At 51.9% G+C, this 21,107-nt stretch overlaps 1 protein-coding gene across 1 annotated transcript; it reads left to right on the plus strand.

Annotated features, from left to right (window-relative positions):
* Positions 1-1,884: 1,884 nt before the first annotated feature.
* On the plus strand, positions 1,885-21,086 carry LOC128270219 (mucin-22-like). The gene is made up of 5 exons (XM_053007621.1): positions 1,885-1,951; positions 14,888-15,244; positions 16,732-20,249; positions 20,349-20,663; positions 20,732-21,086. The coding sequence occupies exons 1-5, from the start codon at positions 1,885-1,887 to the stop codon at positions 21,008-21,010; spliced, it is 4,536 nt and encodes a 1,511-aa protein (XP_052863581.1). The 3' UTR covers positions 21,011-21,086.
* The last annotated feature ends 21 nt before the right edge of the window (positions 21,087-21,107 follow it).

Genomic DNA, 21,107 nt, shown 5'->3' on the forward strand with positions numbered 1-21,107 from the left:
GTGCCAGCCCAACCCAGCCACTTGGCAAACCGGCGTTCCCTGCCCAGCCAGTCAGCCAGCCAGCTTGACGTCTCTATCATTTTCCCGAGCGCCAGCGAGATCCGATAGTGCTGACGGTGGAGATAAATTAAGTCCATGAGACAACCGTTCTTTACGGGGCGTAATTTTATTTCTTCAACCCGTTCCCATGCCATACGAGACCCTTTCTTGATGAGCGGCGCAAGAAAAATGTGCCAAAGGAAGATAACTAGGAGTAAAGATTAATTTGACAGCTCACAAGAAAATTATCATCTGTCAAAACTGGCGATGGCGTTCTCGCGGGCGAAACAGAAGTGGAATGCCATTTGTCGGTTTCTCTCGCTGTTTGTTTTCGTGGTTTCCTGAACTACCCCAGTCGCCGGGAACTCGGAATTGTTTTTAATTGGTGGTCCACCAAAACCCGCACGGAACCGGATGTAGGTTACGAAATATAAAACCATCCGCCCGACCGAAGCAAACTGAGACCAACTGAGCGCACAAGTTATACGAATATTATTAATTAACTAACTCTTCGCTGCTTCGGCGGGACCGAGGAGTCCACCGAGGGCGAAGCAAGAAAATCCTTTTGGATCGACCGGCTTTTGTTTTTTTTTTTTGGGCTGTATCCACCAATGTAATCCATGGCTAGCAGTGCCATGGTCCGCTCCGTTTTCTGCACGCCCCGTATTTGCACGTCCAAGAGATCGCGCCAGCAAGGATAACACAAAAAATGGCTTCGAAAAAAACCGGGGGGCCACTCAACGCGGTGCTTAGTGGCCGGCGACGACTCCGCAAGACTGATGATACATTATTAACGAGAAAGATGGTAATTTTGCGCTGTAATCATAAAAAATAATTGCTTCTAATTTATGCTTTTTTTAATCTACTCTTTACCACCTCGGCTCGGCCGGGCGTGCGAGATCATGCTGCTATTAATTTTCCGCCGCTGCCATTTTTCTCATCTGCCCAGTGTGGCGTCCATCCCTGACGTTGACGACGCGCGCATCCTTTTGCGCGCGGTCCGCGAGAACCGTCTAGCACACTCGGCACTCCTCGGCAGCCCAAACACTGCAATTAAGTGCAGCTTCCTGTTTTTTCCCCCCAGCTCTGCTTCCTGTTTGTTCGTTCTTGTTGTCGCGCTTCGTTTCTTCGTTCAGACCGACGGCCGATCGAGTGGTTAGCCCGTGGACTCGCGCGCTTCCAACCGCGTTCAATTTCCGGCACCGCGCACCGAAAGAAGGCATAAAAAAAAAACGCTGAGTGGGAGAGAGTTTTCCCTCTTGCTGCTAGAGCGGAATGCGGTGCGGTGCGGTGCAGGAATGGGGTTAGTCAAACGACATTTAATTAGCTTTTCCGCACGCCAGGGCCCGCCGGGGGAAATCTTGCCCGCGTCAAATACTCGCCCGCCGCTTCGGCTTCCGGCGGTGGCCCTGTAATCACATTCAATGCAAATTCAACTCGGCCACGTTTAATCGACGCTTTATTTACGAACGCCCCCGCGTGGCAATAACACGCAGCAAAACGTTCGCTGGCCGTATGACCAGCATGATGATGATGATGATGAGTGGATAAGCTGCTAATTTTATTACCGTGTAATGCAGATAATCAAACGCATTAACGCGCGAAACGCGGCACCGATTAGAGCCGGCGGCACGAAATGTGCCCAGCTCAATGGGCGCCCACGCACACGCCGTTCTCGGTCCTCTCGGAGTAGCGCAACCTTTCGCGGGCACATTACTGACTAATTTCCATCGCTTTGCATTCCATCGTTTCAGACACCAGCCAGCTTAAGGGCACCACGCAGCCTGCGCACGGGCTGGGCCTATTGAAGCGAACGCGGTGCACGCCGACCCTACCGGCGGCAAGATGGCGACCAAGCGGATCGTCCGGTCCGTCGGTCTGCTTATGGTGGCCCTGGCCGTCTCGACGGAAGGTAAGTGAAGACAATCGGACCTAAAACAAAATCAAACCCACTAGGGCACCTTTCTTGCGTAGACCAAAGCACGAGCATCAGAACCCGACTGAAGTCAGCAAAACGATTGAAACAATCGTAATCTCTTAACCGAATCCGTGTAAACGTTTCTTAATTAATAGTTTTGATATTACTTTTCGTCACGCCACAAACTGCTCGGTGGTGGTGAGGTGAGAATGGCTCAGTTTGTAACGGTCGTTTTCAAAAACCTCTCACCGGAGGCACGCGTTCCACGCGATGCGAGGAAAAGTGCTCGGGCACCGTGTTCGGGCACCGTATGCGCGGAATGCGCGAGCCTCCGTTATGTCAATTACCATTCGGCTCATCACCTCGGGGCCCGGAGTGTCACGACCGGAGAACGTAGGCGACCTTGAGCAAGGCCACAACGGGCCGCAACCGCAACCGCTCCATGCGCACGGCTGCCGCTGGCGGTCCCGTCCACGGATGATTTTCGCCAGCATAAATAATCGCAAAGACAGTTCAGCAACCCGACCCGGCAACGTCATCAACCGCATGCGCTATTTATCACTCTTTCGCAGACCGCGGCGCGTGATGCGTGAAAGATGTGCAGGCGTCTTGGGGGGGGGGCATGTGAATGCTCACCGAGTAACGCCTGCGAAGTGGGGACGAAGCAGAAGGGGCCTCGGTTTGACGCGGACAACCGTTGAAAATGTGACAAGCAAATTGCATCGAACGGAGTCGAAGGAGAAACACAACAAACATCGACTGAAACCTTTCGCTGAACGCGACGATCGGTCCACTGGCAGGCTGTGGAACGGCCAATGGCCGCGAGACTGAAACCCGCGGCTGCCCTTTTTCGGGCCGCCAGGATGCGATGGACGAGCGGGATGGTTGGCAGAAAACAAATGGCTACAGCTCGATTCTGTCGCCAGTTAAGATGTCCATCGATGGTGTTTTTGTTGCGCATTCTTCAAGTTGCGTGGCAAAAAATGTTTAAAGAATGTCGGGATCGATTGTTAATGACCTTTACAAAGGAGGAATGGCAAGACTACTAGAGTTGATCCGTTTCAGATGACAGTCATGTTCCGGCCTGTTGCGCAGGGATCATACTGGAATTCATTAATTCTTGCTTCTGTTCGAAAGGTCAAGTCGTTTCAAGCCATTGGACGTTGAAATATGTTTCTGAAAAGGAACAGCGAACATCTGTTTTTGTTTTGATGCTCAGCGTACTATAAAAGTTGACCAATCTGTTGAAGTGGAAGTGGTTGATATTGTCCGTTTCGCTGGGTTCTAATAGCTCATTATAGACCACACCCTGCTGGTTTGCAGTAAAGAAATTTATCTCAATCTACCTTCCGTAATTTATGCTTCAATTTTCTCAAATACATTTGTTTAAACCCATCTACGATAAGAATGCGGTACCAGATTATCCTTTGTTGCAATGGGCGTGCATTAAGAAAGAGCTGTCGATGAATGGTCAATACAACATAATGCAAACACGTTAACTTGTTAATACTTGAAGCTTTCTAATAGACCAACAAGATAGCAAAATGCTTATCAAGTCTTTGCTTGTTGGACCCATTTTACGGTAATTCCAGTGCCACTCGTGAGTTTATTGCCTTAACGCACTTCACTTAACGCATCAAAAATAGATGCACCTGAATGTATTGGTTCTGTCGTATCACTTTATATCGTACCAGAACCACAGCTGGGTGCTGGTCATCAACAGTCTTGGAACTGCGTTGAGTAGACAACGAGCATAATTAAACTGTCAAAATGCCTGCATACCAAAAAATGTAATCAATTCATCCGGAGTCCAAGTCAATTCTCTGTCAAACGCACCACCGTATGGTGGCTGCAGCTGACGATGGCTATCGCAAATATGCCTCCGGCCCAACGAAAGCTGGGAAGACTTTCGACGACCCTCACCATCCTTCGCTGACCGCAACCGCCTTCTCCCCAATGCACTGTATTTCGGGTTTCTGCATCTAGCCAACCGATTTGGCAAAATGTCAGAAGCCATCGATATCGGCTCCACGTGCAACGGAAAGGCTCACATTGACCACTGGAGTTTCGGAAATGGTTCGGGACCAAGAAACGGTGCTTTGTTTAAAAGTTTATGTTTCTATTCACAACATTCACACGGAAGTCCTCTTATTCTTACCCAAGTTTTGGAGACAACTCCGGAAGCCCTTTCGAATACCTAAGCATGCTGGAATCGGTTCTGAAGTTCGTTTTTGTTGTTTTGTATTTATCTATGCGCCTCTACGACCGAGACTGCAACACTATGCGCCAGCACGGGGTAGACTTTCCGATCCCCAATGCCGCACCTGCTGCCGACATCCTTCGAAAACTTTTCTAACTGTCCTTGCAGCGACCATGGTGCTACTCACCCGCCGGTCGGTTCGGCGTAAAAGCATTTTTCCATCGTTCCACACAAAAATAAAAATACAAGAATTCCCCCCGGGCCCACGAGTACCGGATTTGAGCGATTGAAAATTGCATCCCCGTTGCAGAATCCATTTTGGGTTCAAATCTGCTTCCTGTCCCAGCATCGCGGAGCCCACGATCGTCCATCCATTAACCCCACACCCAATCTGGAACGATTGATGACACTTTTGGGGCGAAAGTCACGCTACCAGAGTAGCCCCAGTATTGGTCCGCCGAACCGGACCAGACTGTGGAATTGAATCGTTTTTGTGATCCTGGATGATGGTCGGCTGGTTGGGTGCCCAAAACAAAAAAATATGTGTCAGCTAAGCCTCACATCGGAGGGCGCAAATAAATAAACCGCACGCAGCGCAGAACTGGGACGACCTCGACGGCGGGCTTGGCAGTGAGGAATAATGGTTACTAAGAACCGCCCCGGCTACTACCGAACGGTTAGAGCGTGATTGATGACCGTGTTTATCCTCGGAATAATATTTGCCTACCGCTGTGTTAGGGCCCGGCCCTCTCCATGCGCCCGGTGCACGACAGGACACGGCCCGGTAGGAATTGCGATCGGATTTCGCACACAGCACAACGGTACATTGGCAGCAACGCCCATCACTTGTTGTCACTGCGGGAACCGCCGCCGGTGGCGCGGTCGCGGCGCTATCGATCTGACCCGGCAGAATTTTCTAGCTACCCCCAAAGCGCCTAGCGAGACACGGTTTTGAGGCGGGAGGGTTGGGATGGTCGGGCGGAGCCTCGCCAGACCGATGGCAAACGCAGAACGCCGGCACTGCAGCAACACACCGTGTCGTGTCTTCGAAGGGCAATTAAAACCGATATTTATTGCGGTTTTATGCAAATGCAATTGCTCATAACGATACACTAGGACACACACTAGCAGCGCGTTCCCAACGCAACGCTGATGTCCGGCCACCGGCAGCCGGGTCGTTGCACTCCCGGCAGACCCCAGCATCGCCGCTGGCCAGGCATCCGTCTGGGTAGCATCCTCCCGGTGCGGCGAGAAATGACTTCTGTCAAACCAGTTCATTAATGAACGATCGGAGCCGTGGCGGCCGCCCAGCCAACTCCGGCGCGGTCGGCGCTTATGGTTAGCTCCGGCCGATCCCGAGAACCGTGTCGTCCGGGGTCAAGGAATTCTGGCCTTCCAGGATGGGCCGAGACCGCAGCCGGACGATTAAGTATCGACGACGGCAATACAATTAGTCACAATGGACGACCGATCTAAGATAAACACTCAAACGCACACACACTCCACGGAGACTCCACAGGACCACGTGGACGCCGACCGCCCGTTATCCCGCCCGGGGGTCGATCGGCTGGAAGTTCCAATAAGGAAATTTGTAATCGGGTTCTAGGTATCCGGACAAGTCGCGCTCGCCACAGGCTACCGGTGTGAGATGAAAGAGAATACTACACGGAGCTGCATGGAACTCTATCGTCGAATGCAGTTGTCGAATGTCGTTACCTCACTTTCTTGTTTCAAGGAAATTAAATGACTGCCGACGAACTATCAGAACAGTGCAGTGAGGGGAACAACAAAATAGGGCCAACCTAAACAGATTTTGAGTAGAGTTTCCATTTCTACAGATCGTCAGCCATCAGAGGGCTACGCCATCCGCTAAGATCTTCAACTGTTATGGAATTTAATTTAAAAAACCCGTCAGTAATGGATTCTCCCTCAAAAGTGCAACAGCCTCTTCCGTCCCACGGCGATCAGGGTCTCCTGTGAAGCCTTTCATCAATTAACGTGAGGAACATAACGCCGAGTGCCGCATTACATCACGCGAGCTCCCTATTTATCCCATCGTTGGACCTATCGCTCCTCGTCCAGATGCGTCCACTCGTTCATCGCCCGGGACGGGATATCAATTTCGCAATTAGCCACCAATTGATCCCATATCTGTGGTGCCTTTAGATTCAATTTCCATTTCTCAATCTCGAGCGTTGTTTTTCCCCGTCAATCATCGTTTTTCACCTTCCGACGGCAAATAATCACTTTCGCGCCACGCGGTGTGGTTTTCCCGTACCCCGGCCCGACAATTACATTCCCGGGACGCGGCGGCAGGCCGGTCCTGGGGGTGCGCGCGCGCGCAGCCCATCAAACGTCACTGCCGATCGCCAGTGCCCGGTTTTAACTGAGTGAAAATTAAAAAGACGCCAGTGAATGAAGTGAAAAATCACACACCTCCGTCTCAAGGGCGAAGAGGAGCCACGCACGCAGGCCGGTGATAACGAGAGGGCGGCTAGATCCTTGGCGCACCATCAGCTAGGGCTGGGTCTTCGTGGGCTTGGGCTGCGGTTATAATAATAGTCTCCACTCCACGCCACGCCAATTGTGGGTATAATTTCGAGGCGATGATCATTATCATTACCGGCACTGGCAGTGCCACTGGTTGGGTCGCGCCACCTCCTTCGACGCACCACAGGACCGCTACGCAGGTCCGCAGCCCATCCGCGACCTTTAGCAACCGCTTAAGTCGGCGCGGGCTGGTGTCGAGGTTGACAGACCGTTGGGGGCCAGCTTTTTAAACGACGTGCGACGCCCGGTCGGAAAGAGACCGTTTGCATCCCGGGCCGCGCCAGCAACAGTATCAGTTCCGCGCCCGCCACCGCGCACGGGTGCGGTGGAGGTTTATTATCATTGTAACTGTTATTACGATTACATTAATCCCAGCCCGTGCCCCGTGACTAACCGTGACCCGCGAGGTAGTCCAAACTCCGGACTCCGGATCCGGAGATCGGCATCATCTCCCCGTTTTCGGAAGGTACCACTCAACGGCATTAGTCCGTGGGCGGCCATTTCCGGCGACCTTTTCCGGTGTGCTAAGGCCGTGGCCGGTACCGAAACCGAACACTGCGAACGCTTGTCTTTATGATCGGTGAAGTGTGTGAAGGTCGGTTCGGTGTCCTTTTCGGTGGGGCCACACGATAAAATTCATTTGCCACACAGTTCGACTTTTACGAGTCGGCTCCTTCGCCGGGAGCTTCTTGACCAGAGCGATCCACGGGGCCCGGAATGAACATTTACGATAATTACCTCGGTTCATAGCTGCAGGTGTCAACCTTATCTCGCCCGCTTTCTCTGCCTAGGTGAGTGGCTGTCCTATGGTTCTCCGTCAGTGAGGCGCTTGGTACTTGATTAAGCTATTAACGCGAAGTTCTAGCCCGCCCAGGAATACTTGGCTCCACACCGCGTTCCGGTGAACCCAATCCGTTCGGAGTAGATAAAAAGGGTTTCTCGAAGCATTAGACGAGAGCAACATCGCAACACTTATGCGCACCAAGCAGGCAAAAACAACCCCCCAACAGAGGGTGGCGAACAAGCTTACTAGTGTGAGATTAAGTTAAAGGCTGCGTCCGCAACTTGGTTCTAACTTTCTTCCACACACGTGGCAACCACCGGGGCGAGTGTGGAAAGTCGTCAACAGCTGTCGCGCGTGGAAGCAATTAATGCTGTGCGACCCGACCCGGCCAAAATGGTCCTGCAGCGGGTCGTTCTCGGCGTGGAGCAAACTTCCGCCGGTGGTGCGTTTCCTTGAAAAAGTTTCACGGCGGACGAAAGGCTTTCACCGAATTTTAGACTGCCCGATAAGTCGGCACACGGCGATAATCGCGCGGCGTGCGGGGCTAAAGTGCCAAACGATGACAACACTGTACGGAAATATGACAACAAAGATGAATTATAACCTATAATATTTATTGCTTTTCTATTCCGCGACCGACCGCGCCGGCTGGCTGGCTACTCCTGGAAGCGTTATTCGTCGTTTTTCTTTTTTCTTAGGGGCCGCTTCCCAGCGCCGTTCGGTTCGGGAAAAACTTTTTCATTGCCACCCCTTTTTTATGGCTCAATCGAAAGTATTTTATCTCGAGGGTTGGTGGGTTCGCCGTTTCGGGCGAAACTTGCCCAATACGTCGGGGGAGCATAACTTTCGGCTCTGTTATTGTGAGCCGCTTGGCTTTTCTTCGTCGTCCGTTAATTCGACAGCGCTCCGGCCACACGAGTAATGGCGATGTTAGCAGTGTTTTTTTCTGGAATAGCTTCGAGACTTTCTTTTCATTCGAAGTTCTGTTGATTTCCTTCGTTTTAGATACATTTTACATTTAAAGGGTGAAGCCTCTCGTAAAAATTTTCGATTTTTTTATTGGGAATGACGTAGTGGTTACATACGTAGACTCATAGTAAACATCCTGCAGTACCAGCCCGCATTTCTGGTCAGGGTTAGCTAGTCGTAATCATGGGAATAAGATGAGATCATATTAACATCACACAACATTTAGTACATCTCATTGCACACAAAATTCTTGGGCTTTGATTTCTTCCATAGGGTTTTGCACCGTGCAACACTTATTTCGAAGTTTATCGCAGATTTTAGGCCCACAAACTGGTCTGTCTATAGTTTGTAGCGAATTTGTTGAGGTGTATAACATGAGTTAAAATCAGGCGCCTTTGAACTGATTTGACTTCTTTCCGCATTAAAGCTGTTGAACTTTTTCTATAAACTTTTCCTTTGCAACTCCAACTTTGGAAAAAAATATTGTGTAAAAGTAATAAACGATTCATCACCGGCAAACGGTTCGCTTGACTGGTGAGTGTAACACGGGCTGCTGTAAAATATAAGCCCGCACCCCGTTTATTTTTGTCTCTCGCTCTCTTTCTCTCTCTATCTCTCTCTGGGTTGCTTCTAATGTGAACTACAAATCGAAGTCGGACACCACAGCCCGCAGGTACCCAGGTCCTGGGGGCCGGGCCCCGGATCCCAAACGTATCGAGCCGTTAGCGCGTTTGGGGAAAAATAAACAATCATCATTTCCACCGGGCCCATTTGCGGTCGGATTCGGCCACGAGCCGATGCCGGTGCCGGTGCCGGTGCTCCGCCGCTCCTTCGCATTCAATCAAAGCCCTGATTTATGATGCACATTTTCAGATCAAAATACCATTTCACCAGCAACAAACAGCAATAAATCACCAGCCCGCTGCGCCGGAGCCGCCCACGCGCCGACCCGAAGCGGAGCAAGGACCAATTTGATGTGCATTTTCACTTCACTGTGAAATGGCTACATTTGCATTTCCACGGCCACCGGTGGGAGCGATCGGGTCGGGTGGGGCGACAGCGTGACGCTCCCGCCTGCGCACATTCGCACGTAAATCGCTCGCATCTCGCACGGGCCACGGACCCGTGGGCTTGGTTGGCGCTTCGTCAAAATCCACTCATAATCGCCACCGGAGGCACTGCGCCTATGTAAACCTGTTCCAACCGCCGGACCGCACCGGCCCCGGCACCGGGATCAGGATCTTTCGAACGACCTCGCCAAGTGGGAAATGTTGGCTGGCCATCGCCGCTACCACCATCGGATCGCCTGCAAACTTTCCACCGGTTTTCACACCCTGAGAACGCAAACATCCGTTCCGGGATCCGGACGGTTCTGGAGCCGTTCCGAGCGGTGGCGGAGGGGACGAGGGCCCCCGCCGGCGAATAAATCTGAACAAGTCACACGACGCCGGAGCTAATAAATAATATCATACAATTATAAATAATCTGATTTAATAATTTATTCCCTCGGATGCACCGCTAACGGCGGTTCGGCCGCCGTTCCCGCCGGGGACCGGGGCCGGGGATATGTGCGCTTAAATGGTGCGCCGGTGTCTTTAGGGTACCTCCCGGGCACTACTACTGCTGCTAGGTACGGGTAGGTCTCTGCGGACTATCATTCTCGCATCTCGCCCCGGGCCAAGTGATAAGTTACACGTTTCGCAAACTCGTTACAAAATCCGTCCCTAAAATCCCGAGCCCACGCTCCTACCACTCCGGTCGCCTACGCGCGCCTGTCGACCCGTTCCGGGGGAGCGCTCCCAGGCCGGCTGGCTGGCTGGCTGGCTGGAAAGAAATTAATAATTATTATCTTCTGAGCAGTGTGCCGCCCGCCGCGGAAGCCGGATTCGGATTAGCGGCACAGCAGCAGCTGTGAAGGCAGCGCAAGCGCGGTGCGGTGAAGCAGCCTGACTGCTGCTGGTCGCTGCAATCCGAGCCGGTCCGACCGAGCTTCGACATTAAGTGAAACGATAATATTAACCAGCGCGACGGTTGCCCGGGCCCCGGGTTGGTTACGCTTCGCGAACCCGCCCAGACCGGGCGGAGGCGAATGTTTTTCTTCCATCGCCCGGCGAGCTCGAATTCGGCTCCCGCTGCTGGTGCCAGTGCCAAATTAGACACAGTGCAGGCGAGGGCTCACCGACTGCACTGCCAACGCTGAATCCTCGGCCTCGGTCCGGGGCCGGGGCCGGGGATTACACGGCTCGGAAAAGCTCCGTGCGCAGCGAGCCGACGCCTGGGGCGCCGGAATTGGAAAATAACCAACGGGGAACGGAAGCTGAAAATGAGCCGGCACGCAGGAAACACGGCCGCGAAGCACGGCGCACAGCAATAGGCATACTGCTTAAGACGAGAATTATGATTTAATGCTGGTGAGAAATTGTCTTTCGTGGGCCCTGCAGCTCTCCGTGGCGCTGACAGATGGGTGGTGCTGCCCGTACCGACGGTTGACACGTCTTTATTTACTCGGTGCAGTTTTGCCTGGGAGTTTGAGTTTGGGATTCTTGTTCTCCTTTTGGCGCGTTGTTTTGTATTACTTTTTATGCGCGTAAATTAACGACGCGAAACGACGGCGCTCGTTTTACATCCGCACAACTTATGGGCCGGAACTGGAAACTGGAAGGCTCGCCAGCAGTCTCCACCCGCAACATTTGGTAGATGAACTCGGTACACTGCAGTTTGATTGCTACATTCCTTGACGTTCGTTTGTTTTTGGTTCTTGATGAACCCGTTAATTATAACTTAGAACACCCGATTCGTTCTCAGTAAACCAAATAACAATGGCTGCGTTACACCCAAATTTACGTAGAGTTTGGATTGTTATTAAAAGTTTATCTTAACCACCTTATGACGAGGCCATTCTGAGGGCTTATGCCTTGTGCGGGCCAATTAGGATTGGTCTTCCGAATTGAGTTTGGAAGCCTTTTCCAATTTTCATCTCAATCAACTCTAATCGGCCCGAAACGTTTTGCACGAAAGGAAAAAATCATACAAAGTGACAGTATCTGGTGAGTATCGAGCCTTTTTCAATTTTCTGAGTTGGAACTAGAATTTAGAACTAGTCTAGTTCTAGTTCTAGTTCTAGCTTTTCATGAACTTTTTGGGAACATTTCTCGTCCCGACAGTATTTCATCCGGAATGTTTACCACTTGTGTCAGATCTTGCAAGCTACAACAATAATGCTTGAACCACCAATTCTTTCATCGCGCGATATGTTGAATATATGTTGTTGTGTTCTAATTGGGTCGGCGTAGGTTTTCAACAACATTTTGAACGATTCCGTGTCAGAATTTCCTTTGGAATTCGAACGATTCCGTGTCAGAATTTCCATTTCCGATGGACCACTACCGAATTAGCTGTGGTAAGTAACCGCCTTGACAGAGCATAGTGTCAGAGTTTACCGAAGAACTTTTAACCTCGTCCGACTGCGTACATCCAGGTAACGCTCCGACGTGCTACGCACACCGGTATCTTAGCAACGCGCGTTCGTCCACCATTTTTGAACACAAACTCCGGCAACCGGCAAAGAAAGGATTCTCAAATCAAATTATACGCACCGATTTCGGGAAACACACTTTCCGTGCGCTTTTCCACTGTGACCGTGCACTGCACACTCCGAAGAAACCCGACCCAAACGCACCCAATCGGCCGCACACGCACTGCTGCCGCTGGCCGAAAGGCTTTCTAAGCCTGGTGTGCGCGTGGCCCTCTTTCCGAGACCGCCAGCCCTCTAACCGGACCAAAAAATGGAAGACGAAAACAAAACCAAAAAAACTCCCGCGAAACTCCCGAAAGTCGATTTCGGTGCCACTTTTCCTCGGTGATTTCCGTCGTCGTCGAGTGGCACTTCCGGCAGCGAGTACAAATTAAAACTTTGCCGTTGGGGCCCATCCCCTTTTTCCGAGAACAGGCCCTCACCGGTCCCGGGTGCTCGAGTGCGGTAGACCTAAGCGATATGATAACGCGAACAACTTAAGAAAGTAATTTCCTATAATACAATCTGCACCCAAGCGATGGCGCTGTTATGGCTGCCCAGGATTAACAACTGCGTACGAGAGAGAGAAAGTGAGAGAGAGCGAGAGAGAGAGAGAGAGACAGAGAGAGCGAGGGAGTTTTCTCTTCGAAAACACGTTCGTCCGTTCACGATTTTCACATTTCGCAGAACATTTCTAATCGATGCGCTGCCCGAAAAGAGGAGCTCCAAAAAAAAAAGGTGGAAAACTTCCATTCACGTCCGTACTCCTATTGTGTGGGCCGTCCAACGGCGCACAACCATGTGGAAAATTCAATTTCATGCGTTCGCACCTTCGAATGGGGATTCGAACGCCGCCTATTCCCTTCAGGGCCCGTCCCTTCTCGAGCTCGGGCCAAATTAGACCATTCGGTGGCTCGTTTCATATTCTGTGCCCCACTTTGGCACGATCCTTGACGGTATTTGTTTCGTCTTTCGCGCACAAACAGCGCGGCCCGAAGGTACGCCGTAAAGGCCGTAACGTACAGGCCCCCGTTCCGACGACCGGGGACACCAACGAGCGCCAACGAGCGAAAATAAACAAAAACACACCAAAGCTGTTCAATTATTCTAATCTCTCAATCAAAGTGCCTTCAAAACTGGCGAACTGGCCCAGCAGCCCAGGCCGAGCTCCACCCAAGCAGAGGCGCCCTCCCTTCATTATCTAAATACCTCTTGTCGCGCGCTTATCGCGCTAAATGAGCCTCGATTTACACCTCTCGGCGCTGCTACTTGGCTACCGGTTGCGCGCCCACCGCGCCCACACAATAAGGTGTAAATTTATGCAGATTGAAACGTTTTAATCAATCGCTAATCTGCTCCCCTGTCACTGCCGACGACGACGACGAGCGGGACACCCGGCCAGGAGGTATCGTATTCCTTCGCAGCTCTCGGCAGGAAATTGGTGCCGGTACGTGGTACCTTTTTTTACACTCTTCCTCACCATTAATCCGTCTCCCTTCACGCGCGCACACACGCACGGGCACACAAGTCGTCAGTCATCCCGGTTCCAGGAGTTGCCGTGTGCCGTGTGCAGCTCGGATGCAGCTAATCTTAAGCCCCCGTTTGAAGACGGTACACCGACGAACTGGGCACGGCAACGGCGCGGATCGTGTGTCGGGGTGCCGCGTCCGTGGAGTGCGCAGACCTTGAACTTTTTCCCCGACTTAGGACCCCGAGCCCCTAGGATCGGGGCGAGTGCAATGATGGAAAAGCCGAAGATGACATCCAATTAGGTTTATCGTGTTGCGAACGCATAAATAAGAGATGCTCGGGAAACGAGGGAAAGATATGCCTGGCGACGCACAGCGCCAACAGCTGGAGCTCGAGCTCCGTGATCGTTGCACGGGGGGCGGCCTTCCCGAGAGCGAAGGGCGATCGGCGCTTTCAACGGCTGATTTATTGACTGTTATAAAGGGATAATCTTGTTCGCGCCTGACAGCACCTGAGATAGGTGTTTGCATTGACTTGCTCGATAAACATAGAACCTGTGAGCCGACCGCCCAGCCAGACACCGTGGGGTCGTGGTGGGGTAGACCAGTGCCAAAGCGAGGGGAAAAAAAGGAAAAATGGCACGGAAAATAAATCTAGCCACCCGTCCTGGTCCTGTCGACGGCCGGCGAGCTCCGAGAATACGAAACCTTGCCGTCAAGGAACACACACCGGACCGTCGATGGGAACGTAGAAATCAATTACGCTCTTCATCGACACCCTCGTCGGTCAGCTGTTTGTTTTCTTATTCGTTTTCTCTCTCTCTCTCTCTCTGTCTTTGCTGGCCTCGCTTATCTCGTTCGTACCATCAAGCAAGCTGCAAGCTCGTGTTTCGAAGCGTGTCGCTCGTGTAAAAGTTTTTCTTCCCTTAAACGCTTTGAAGTGTCGGAGCGATGTTTGCAAAAGATTCTTTCAATCCAATTAAACAACTCTCCTGGACACTCGGCTTCAAGTACATTAATTTAGCGTTATCGATCGTGGCAGATATCTGGGGCAAACTGCACACACACTCCAAGCCTGAAGGCGTCACGGGCAGCTCCTCACGGGACCAGCAGTTGGTCCAAGCTCGCTCGCAGTGGTGATGTAATTTACGCTGGGTCGTCTTTCTCACGCTAAACCCGTGCCGAATGCTTCAGTCCGGCAGACCGATCGGCGCCTGCCGACGAAATGATTTACTGTCGATTGCATCAAAGTCCAGCCGACTGACAGAGCGGTGCCGAACGGTTCAAGGCATCTTGGTTCCGTCAGAAGTAGCCGCTTAGTAGGTCGCTTTTGAAGTGAACTACTTCCAATATTCTGGCTTTGTCGATACACATGATAACGAAATTGTTTTCTAAAATAAATGAAAAAATACATTAAAACCCACAACACAAATTATCGTTTCAGCTGCCAAGTTTCAATGCCAGGAAGAAGGATTCGCTGTCGACCCGAACGACTGTGCAGTGTTCTATCGCTGCGTGCAGGAAGGTGACCATCTAACGCCATACAAATTCCGGTGTGGACCGGGGACCGTGTTTTCGATGACCGATAACGTCTGCGTGCATCCACGCGATGCGGACCGTGAAGAGTGCCGTGAGAGCGGCAACGAAATCGATGGCGGGGGCTACGCACCGGCACCGGAACCGGAACCTGCAGCCGCACCAGAACCGGAACCGGCCATGCAGCAGAACGAACAGGATCCGATGGCTGGCAACGAGGCAGGGTCCAACCAGGGTGATGGTGAAAACAGTGTCAATCCGGAAGGTAATGTATCCGACGCTACGGAACAGCCCAGTGACGCCCAGTCCGGAAGCAAACCGATCGTAGATGATGGAGTACCGTGTGAAGAAGATGGCTTCGTTGGGGATCAGAACGATTGTCAGGTGTTCTACCGTTGTATCTCCCGCCGGGACGGCAGCTACGATAAGCTCCCGTTCCGGTGCGGTGATGGAACGGCTTGGGACGACCGGATCAGTTCTTGCAACCACGCTAGTGCGGTCGAACGATGTTCGCAAATGAAGGCGAGCGACTATGTGGTCAACCAGGAGTCATTCAGCCAGTCCAATGGTTCGGTAGACAAAAACATGACGCAAGGAAGTAGTTCGATGACTCAAAAAGCCAGACTACACAAAACCAAGGCTCTAACACCAACACTAATGAAAACAATCAAAATAATGTTGTAACTGATGTTCCCACAACTGCTGCGGCCCAACCAACCACTTCTTCAGTAACAGCTGCACCAACGTCTTCTTCGACGACGCATTCTGCTACTGAGCCTGCTGTAACAACAACTGCGATTACGACCTCGCCTGAAGGTCCTGTTACGACTGCTAGCACAACCACCGCTACCTCCGAAATCCCCACTAGCGAAGCGCAAACATCTTTTTCGCCGAGTACTCAATCGTCTACGGGTGCACCTTCTACAACACAAACACCTACCACTCTACAACCGAGTAGCACTAGTGAACCTACCACGAATACGCCAAGTACACCAAGCACAACACACGAAACCACCGCAGAAATTTCTTCCACGGAAACACTAACAACACAAACATCAACCCCTGAGAGTGTCACAACCGAACCGTCGCGTCCACAAGCAACATCGAGTACAAGCAATCCGGAATCACATCCAACACAATCACTGTCTAGCACAGATACTACCGCACAAACTACACAAGTAACTCAATCAGAAATTCCCACAACAGCATCGCAAACAATAGACACAACTACACTTTCACAAGAATCCTCTACCGAGGGATCTAGCACATCGGCATCCACATCTGCTTCTACTTCACCTTCTACGTTTACCGTAGAAGAGATTGCAGAAAGTTCCACTACACAGTCACCTACATCAACAGACACTACACACTCGGCCGGAGCAGGTGAATCAAGTACACAAATTTCTACTTCGGAAGGTTCCATAACTAGTGGAGAAACTACTTCTCCACAACCCAACCCAACATCAGCCGAATCTTCATCAACACACTTCTCAACAACACATTCTACAACACAATCCACAAGCACACAATCTACAACAACACCGCCACAAAGTACCACACAGGCAACTTCTTCACAAGAAACCACTACACATGAGCTGTCAGTCACCGAAGCCACACAAGCACCTTCTTCTGCATCGCCAACAGATGCAACGACCCAGATGCCCGTCACTACACAAACACCTTCGACACAAACCACAATGCTCACCACAATCGTAATGCAGAGTACTGAATCTACAACTCTTTCTCCTTCAGCACAACCTTCTAGTAGCACGCAACGGCCCTCTTCTGGACCGAGTACTTCTACTACCACAGCAACACCCAGCACAGCCGAAAACACGGACCCGGCGGTTAATGAGGTACACACCAGTACTACGTCGGCATCGACCCAAGGTGCAAGCGGTACTACCAGTCGGCCACCGTCCTCTGGTTCGGCACCAGCATGTACGGAGGACGGATTTATGGGCGATCCGAATGATTGTCAGAAATTCTATCGCTGTGTCTCTAACGGAAACGGAGAGTTTACCCGATATGAGTTCCGCTGTGGTGATGGTACAGTTTGGGACGATAACATTGCTAGCTGCAACCATGACTGGGCTGTTCAAAATGAGCGCTGTGGAAAGTCCAGTGGGCAAAGCATGGTATCTCAGCCGGAATCATCTCCTAATGAACCAAACGGAACAGGAGATTCTAGCAGTGGGCAAAACGGTCCAAACGGAACTGGAAACGGTCCTAGTAGTCCCGAGGGATCTTCTAATGGACCGTCAGGATCGTCAGGGAGTCCTAATGGACCAAACGGTCCTGACAGTGGTCCAAATGGAAGTAATGGCCCAGATGGACCAAATGGTGGTCCAGATGGGCCAGGAGGACCCAATGGACCGGGCGGCCCTAATGGACCAGCGGGATCAAATGAATCGGGAGGACCCAATGGACCGAACGGTTCAAGTGGGCCGAACGGGCCTGGCGGATCAAATAGTACGGATGGACCTACTGGAGCACCGGAATCAACAACAAGCTCTGCGCAGCAATCCACATCCACGGTTCCACCTTGTCAGCAAACAACAAGCACTACCCAAAATCCCGCCGTACCTGCAGGTAGCAATGGTGTGTGCGAACAGGAAGGATTTATGGAACACCCAACAAACTGCAAGAAGTTTTACCGATGCGTTGACAATGGCAATGGAGGGTACGATCGTTACGAGTTTACCTGTGGTCCAGGCACCGTTTGGGATAACGATATTCTTTCTTGCAACCATCCTACGTCCGTACAAAACTCAAAATGTGGCACAAGTGGAGAATCTTCTTCATCACCGTATCCGGGAAGTTCTTCTGGCCCTGGAAACACTTACCTTCCTCCGGCTCAGAATTCTACGCAATCCATGCCGAGCACCACGGAGCAAGCAATGAGTAGCCCGGAACCGGATTCCTTAACCACGGGTGCAACAGACGCACCGAGTCAGGAAACTATGAGCACCAGCGGAAGTACAGTTCCACAACAAGAAACCACCACCTCGGCCACCGAAGCTGGAAAGGAACAAACGACAGCTAATGCTCAAGAACAGACAACGTCGAACGCTCAAGAACAAACCACTGAATCGCAAAGCTCTTCAACGACAACCGCCGGAGCTACTCCATCAGCCACCGAGACTGGAGAGCCATCAAGTACACCTGAAGGGGCAACCGAAACATCCACCACGCCGTCATCGGGAGAATGTGAATCGGAAGGATTCAAGCCACACCCAACTAACTGCAAGATGTTCTACCGTTGCGTCGATAATGGCAAAGGAGGTTACACCAAGTATGAGTTCACTTGCTCAGAAGGAACCGGTTGGGATGATAGCAAACAGGCTTGTAACTACGAGTATGAGATACCCAACTGTGGCGCTGATAGGCCACCAGAGCCCGAACCAGAGCCGAGCGGTACCGATACAACAACTGGCGCAACGGAGGGCACTACCGGAACACCGACACAACAAACTGGTCAAACTGAAACTACAGCAAGTAGTGCCGCAGTCGAAACTACAACTTCTGCGCAGGAATCGACTACTTCCCGGCAAGACATGACAACAGCTCCTGCACAAGAACCCACCACCGCTGCTCCTGACCAACAAACGACCTCTGCTCCAGAAACCAGCACAACCACGACTGCTGCGAGCCAAGAATCAAGCACAACCTCTCAGGAAATGACCACTGGGCCGGGGCAAGAAACGACCACTAATGCCGGAGAAACAACCACAACATCATCACAATCAACTTCCGGCGAGACGGCCTCTGAAATGACCACGACTCAGGGACAAGAATCGACCACAGCCGGTAGTGACACATCCACCCAAACTATGACGAACCAAGAAACGACGACTATGAGCTCCAGTTCTGGAGAGTGTACTGAGGAAGGTTTTATGGGGGATCCCAAGAATTGCCGCATGTTCTACCGATGCGTAGACAATGGCAAGGGTGGCTTTACCAAGTACGATTTTACTTGCGGAGAAGGTACCGCATGGGATCAGCAACTGCAAACGTGTAATCATGAAAATGTTGTCGAAATGTGTGGCGGACAAACAGGTAATACACAGAACACTTCTAACCAATCACAATCATCTTCCACCACTACCCAAACACCATCTTCTTCAACCACAACATCAACCACTAAAACAACAACACGACCCCCCTCATCATCTCAAAGCACTTCTAGCACAACCTCTTCCTCCACTACGTCCTCCTCTACCTCCACCACCACCACCACCGCCTCAACATCATCAACAACACCTTCCACTACCACTTCCACCGCCACCACCGCCTCAACATCATCAACAACACCATCTACCACTCAAAGCATGCAATCCTCAACCGAACCCGCTGAGTCCACCACCGCCAGCATGGAACCATCATCATCATCATCATCATCGCCCTCAAATTCGTCTTCTCCAAAGACAACAGTAAATTGCACGGAGGCCGGGTTTTTCCCCAATCCGGATGACTGCATGAAGTTTTACCGCTGTGTTGACTGGGACGGGATGGGGGAAAACTTCTCCGTGTTCCATTTCGACTGCCCTGAGGGAACCATTTGGGATCCTGCTGTAAATACTTGTAATCACGAGGACAGTGTACAACCGCCTCGCGATTGCTCCAAATCCGCAATGACCGAGTCCGGCGCTGAATCAACGACCTCCGTTACAGAAGAACCAGCCGCGAATACCACCGACCCACCAGCGACAACCGAACCGCAAACGACGGCGGAACCAACGGAAGCCACCACTTCATCGACTAGCCAGCAGGAGACGACAACTGCAGCGAGTTCCGAGACGACCGCAGCGTCCGAAACTACGGCGGCTGGTAAGGAGGAAACGACGACGCAACAGATGACGACAGCCGGGGCAGAAGAAACGACCACCGCGGCCTCTGCACAGGAAACAACCACGGCGGCAGGCCAGGAATCAACCGACCGATCAACCACATCGGCGGCTCAAGAATCTACGACTATGTCCGCACAGGAGACTACAGCGGCTCAAGCACAGGAGACCACTACGAACCAGGCACAGGAAACTACCACCACGCCTGGACAAGAATCTACGACATCCGCTGGCCAACAGGAAACCACTACTGGCGCACAGCAGGAAACCACAACAGCCAGTAGTGCGCAGGAAACGACCACGGCCGGCGAAGATCGAGAGACCACAACAGGAGGACAATCGATGACGACCATGGCCCAGGAGACCACTTCCTCTGCAGCAGAAATGACTACTAGTGCCGCCCAAGAAATGACTACTAGTGCCGCCCAAGAAATGACTACTAGTGCCGCCCAAGAAATGACTACTAGCGCCGCCCAAGAAATGACTACTAGCGCCGCCCAAGAAATGACCACTTCTGGGGAGAATATGGAATCTACCACGGAACCGGCGCAAGAATGCCCGGCAGGGTGCAGCAGCTCCTGTCCGCCAGCGGAAGAAGATCAGGGCCGCTTCGTGTGTCCAACCGGGTTCCAGCGTCATCCGAAAAATTGCAACCTTTTCTATCAGTGTACCGAAAAACCGAACAGCTACGACTACAGCATCGTGGTCTTCAGCTGTCCCAATGACACCGTCTACCAGGCTGATCGTACGCAATGCACAGAACCTACCGAAGCGGACGAGCGTTGCGCCGCGAGCATGGGGCGATCGCAACTTCGTACCACTCGTCAACAACCAGTAGTAAGTGACTGAACACGGACACACACCGCTCTACCAACGTTTAACGTGCTTTCTTACCCCTGCTATAGATGCAACTTGGTTCGATGAAACCCTTGTGCCCGACGGATGGACACTTTGCGATCGACGATGAGAAGTGCAGTTCGACGTTCCTCCGCTGCTCCCAGGGCCGGTCTGGGTTGCAACCGAGCATGTACCGCTGCCCGAAGGGATACGTCTACTGGCGCGTGAGCCGCCGCTGCGAGCGTGTGGCGAAGATCCCCGAGTGTAAGTCGGCACCGATGCAGGAACGCTCCGAGCTGCCGGTAGAATGGATCAACATTGGAAACCGTCGCCGTAGCTTATTCTAGGACTAGGTAGTAAACTCCAGCGGCCATAGTATTTCAGTGATCCCTAGGAACCTTCTTCTCCCGTAACGGTTAGATACAAAGCACAGAATTGACACGA

Source organism: Anopheles cruzii, chromosome 3 (genome assembly GCF_943734635.1).
Source record: "Anopheles cruzii chromosome 3, idAnoCruzAS_RS32_06, whole genome shotgun sequence".
NCBI classification, from domain to species: Eukaryota; Metazoa; Arthropoda; class Insecta; order Diptera; family Culicidae; genus Anopheles; species Anopheles cruzii.

Bases quoted from the DNA above. Each gene is read 5' to 3' on its own strand.
- LOC128270219 (XM_053007621.1), top strand. From the start codon at position 1,885: ATGGCGACCAAGCGGATCGTCCGGTCCGTCGGTCTGCTTATGGTGGCC. The intron at 15,245-16,731 runs GTAATGTATCCG...TTTCTCCTTCAG, and splicing joins AAACAGTGTCAATCCGGAAG to CACAACCTTCTAGTAGCACG. The intron at 20,250-20,348 runs GCCCAAGAAATG...ACTTCTGGGGAG, and splicing joins AAGAAATGACTACTAGTGCC to AATATGGAATCTACCACGGA.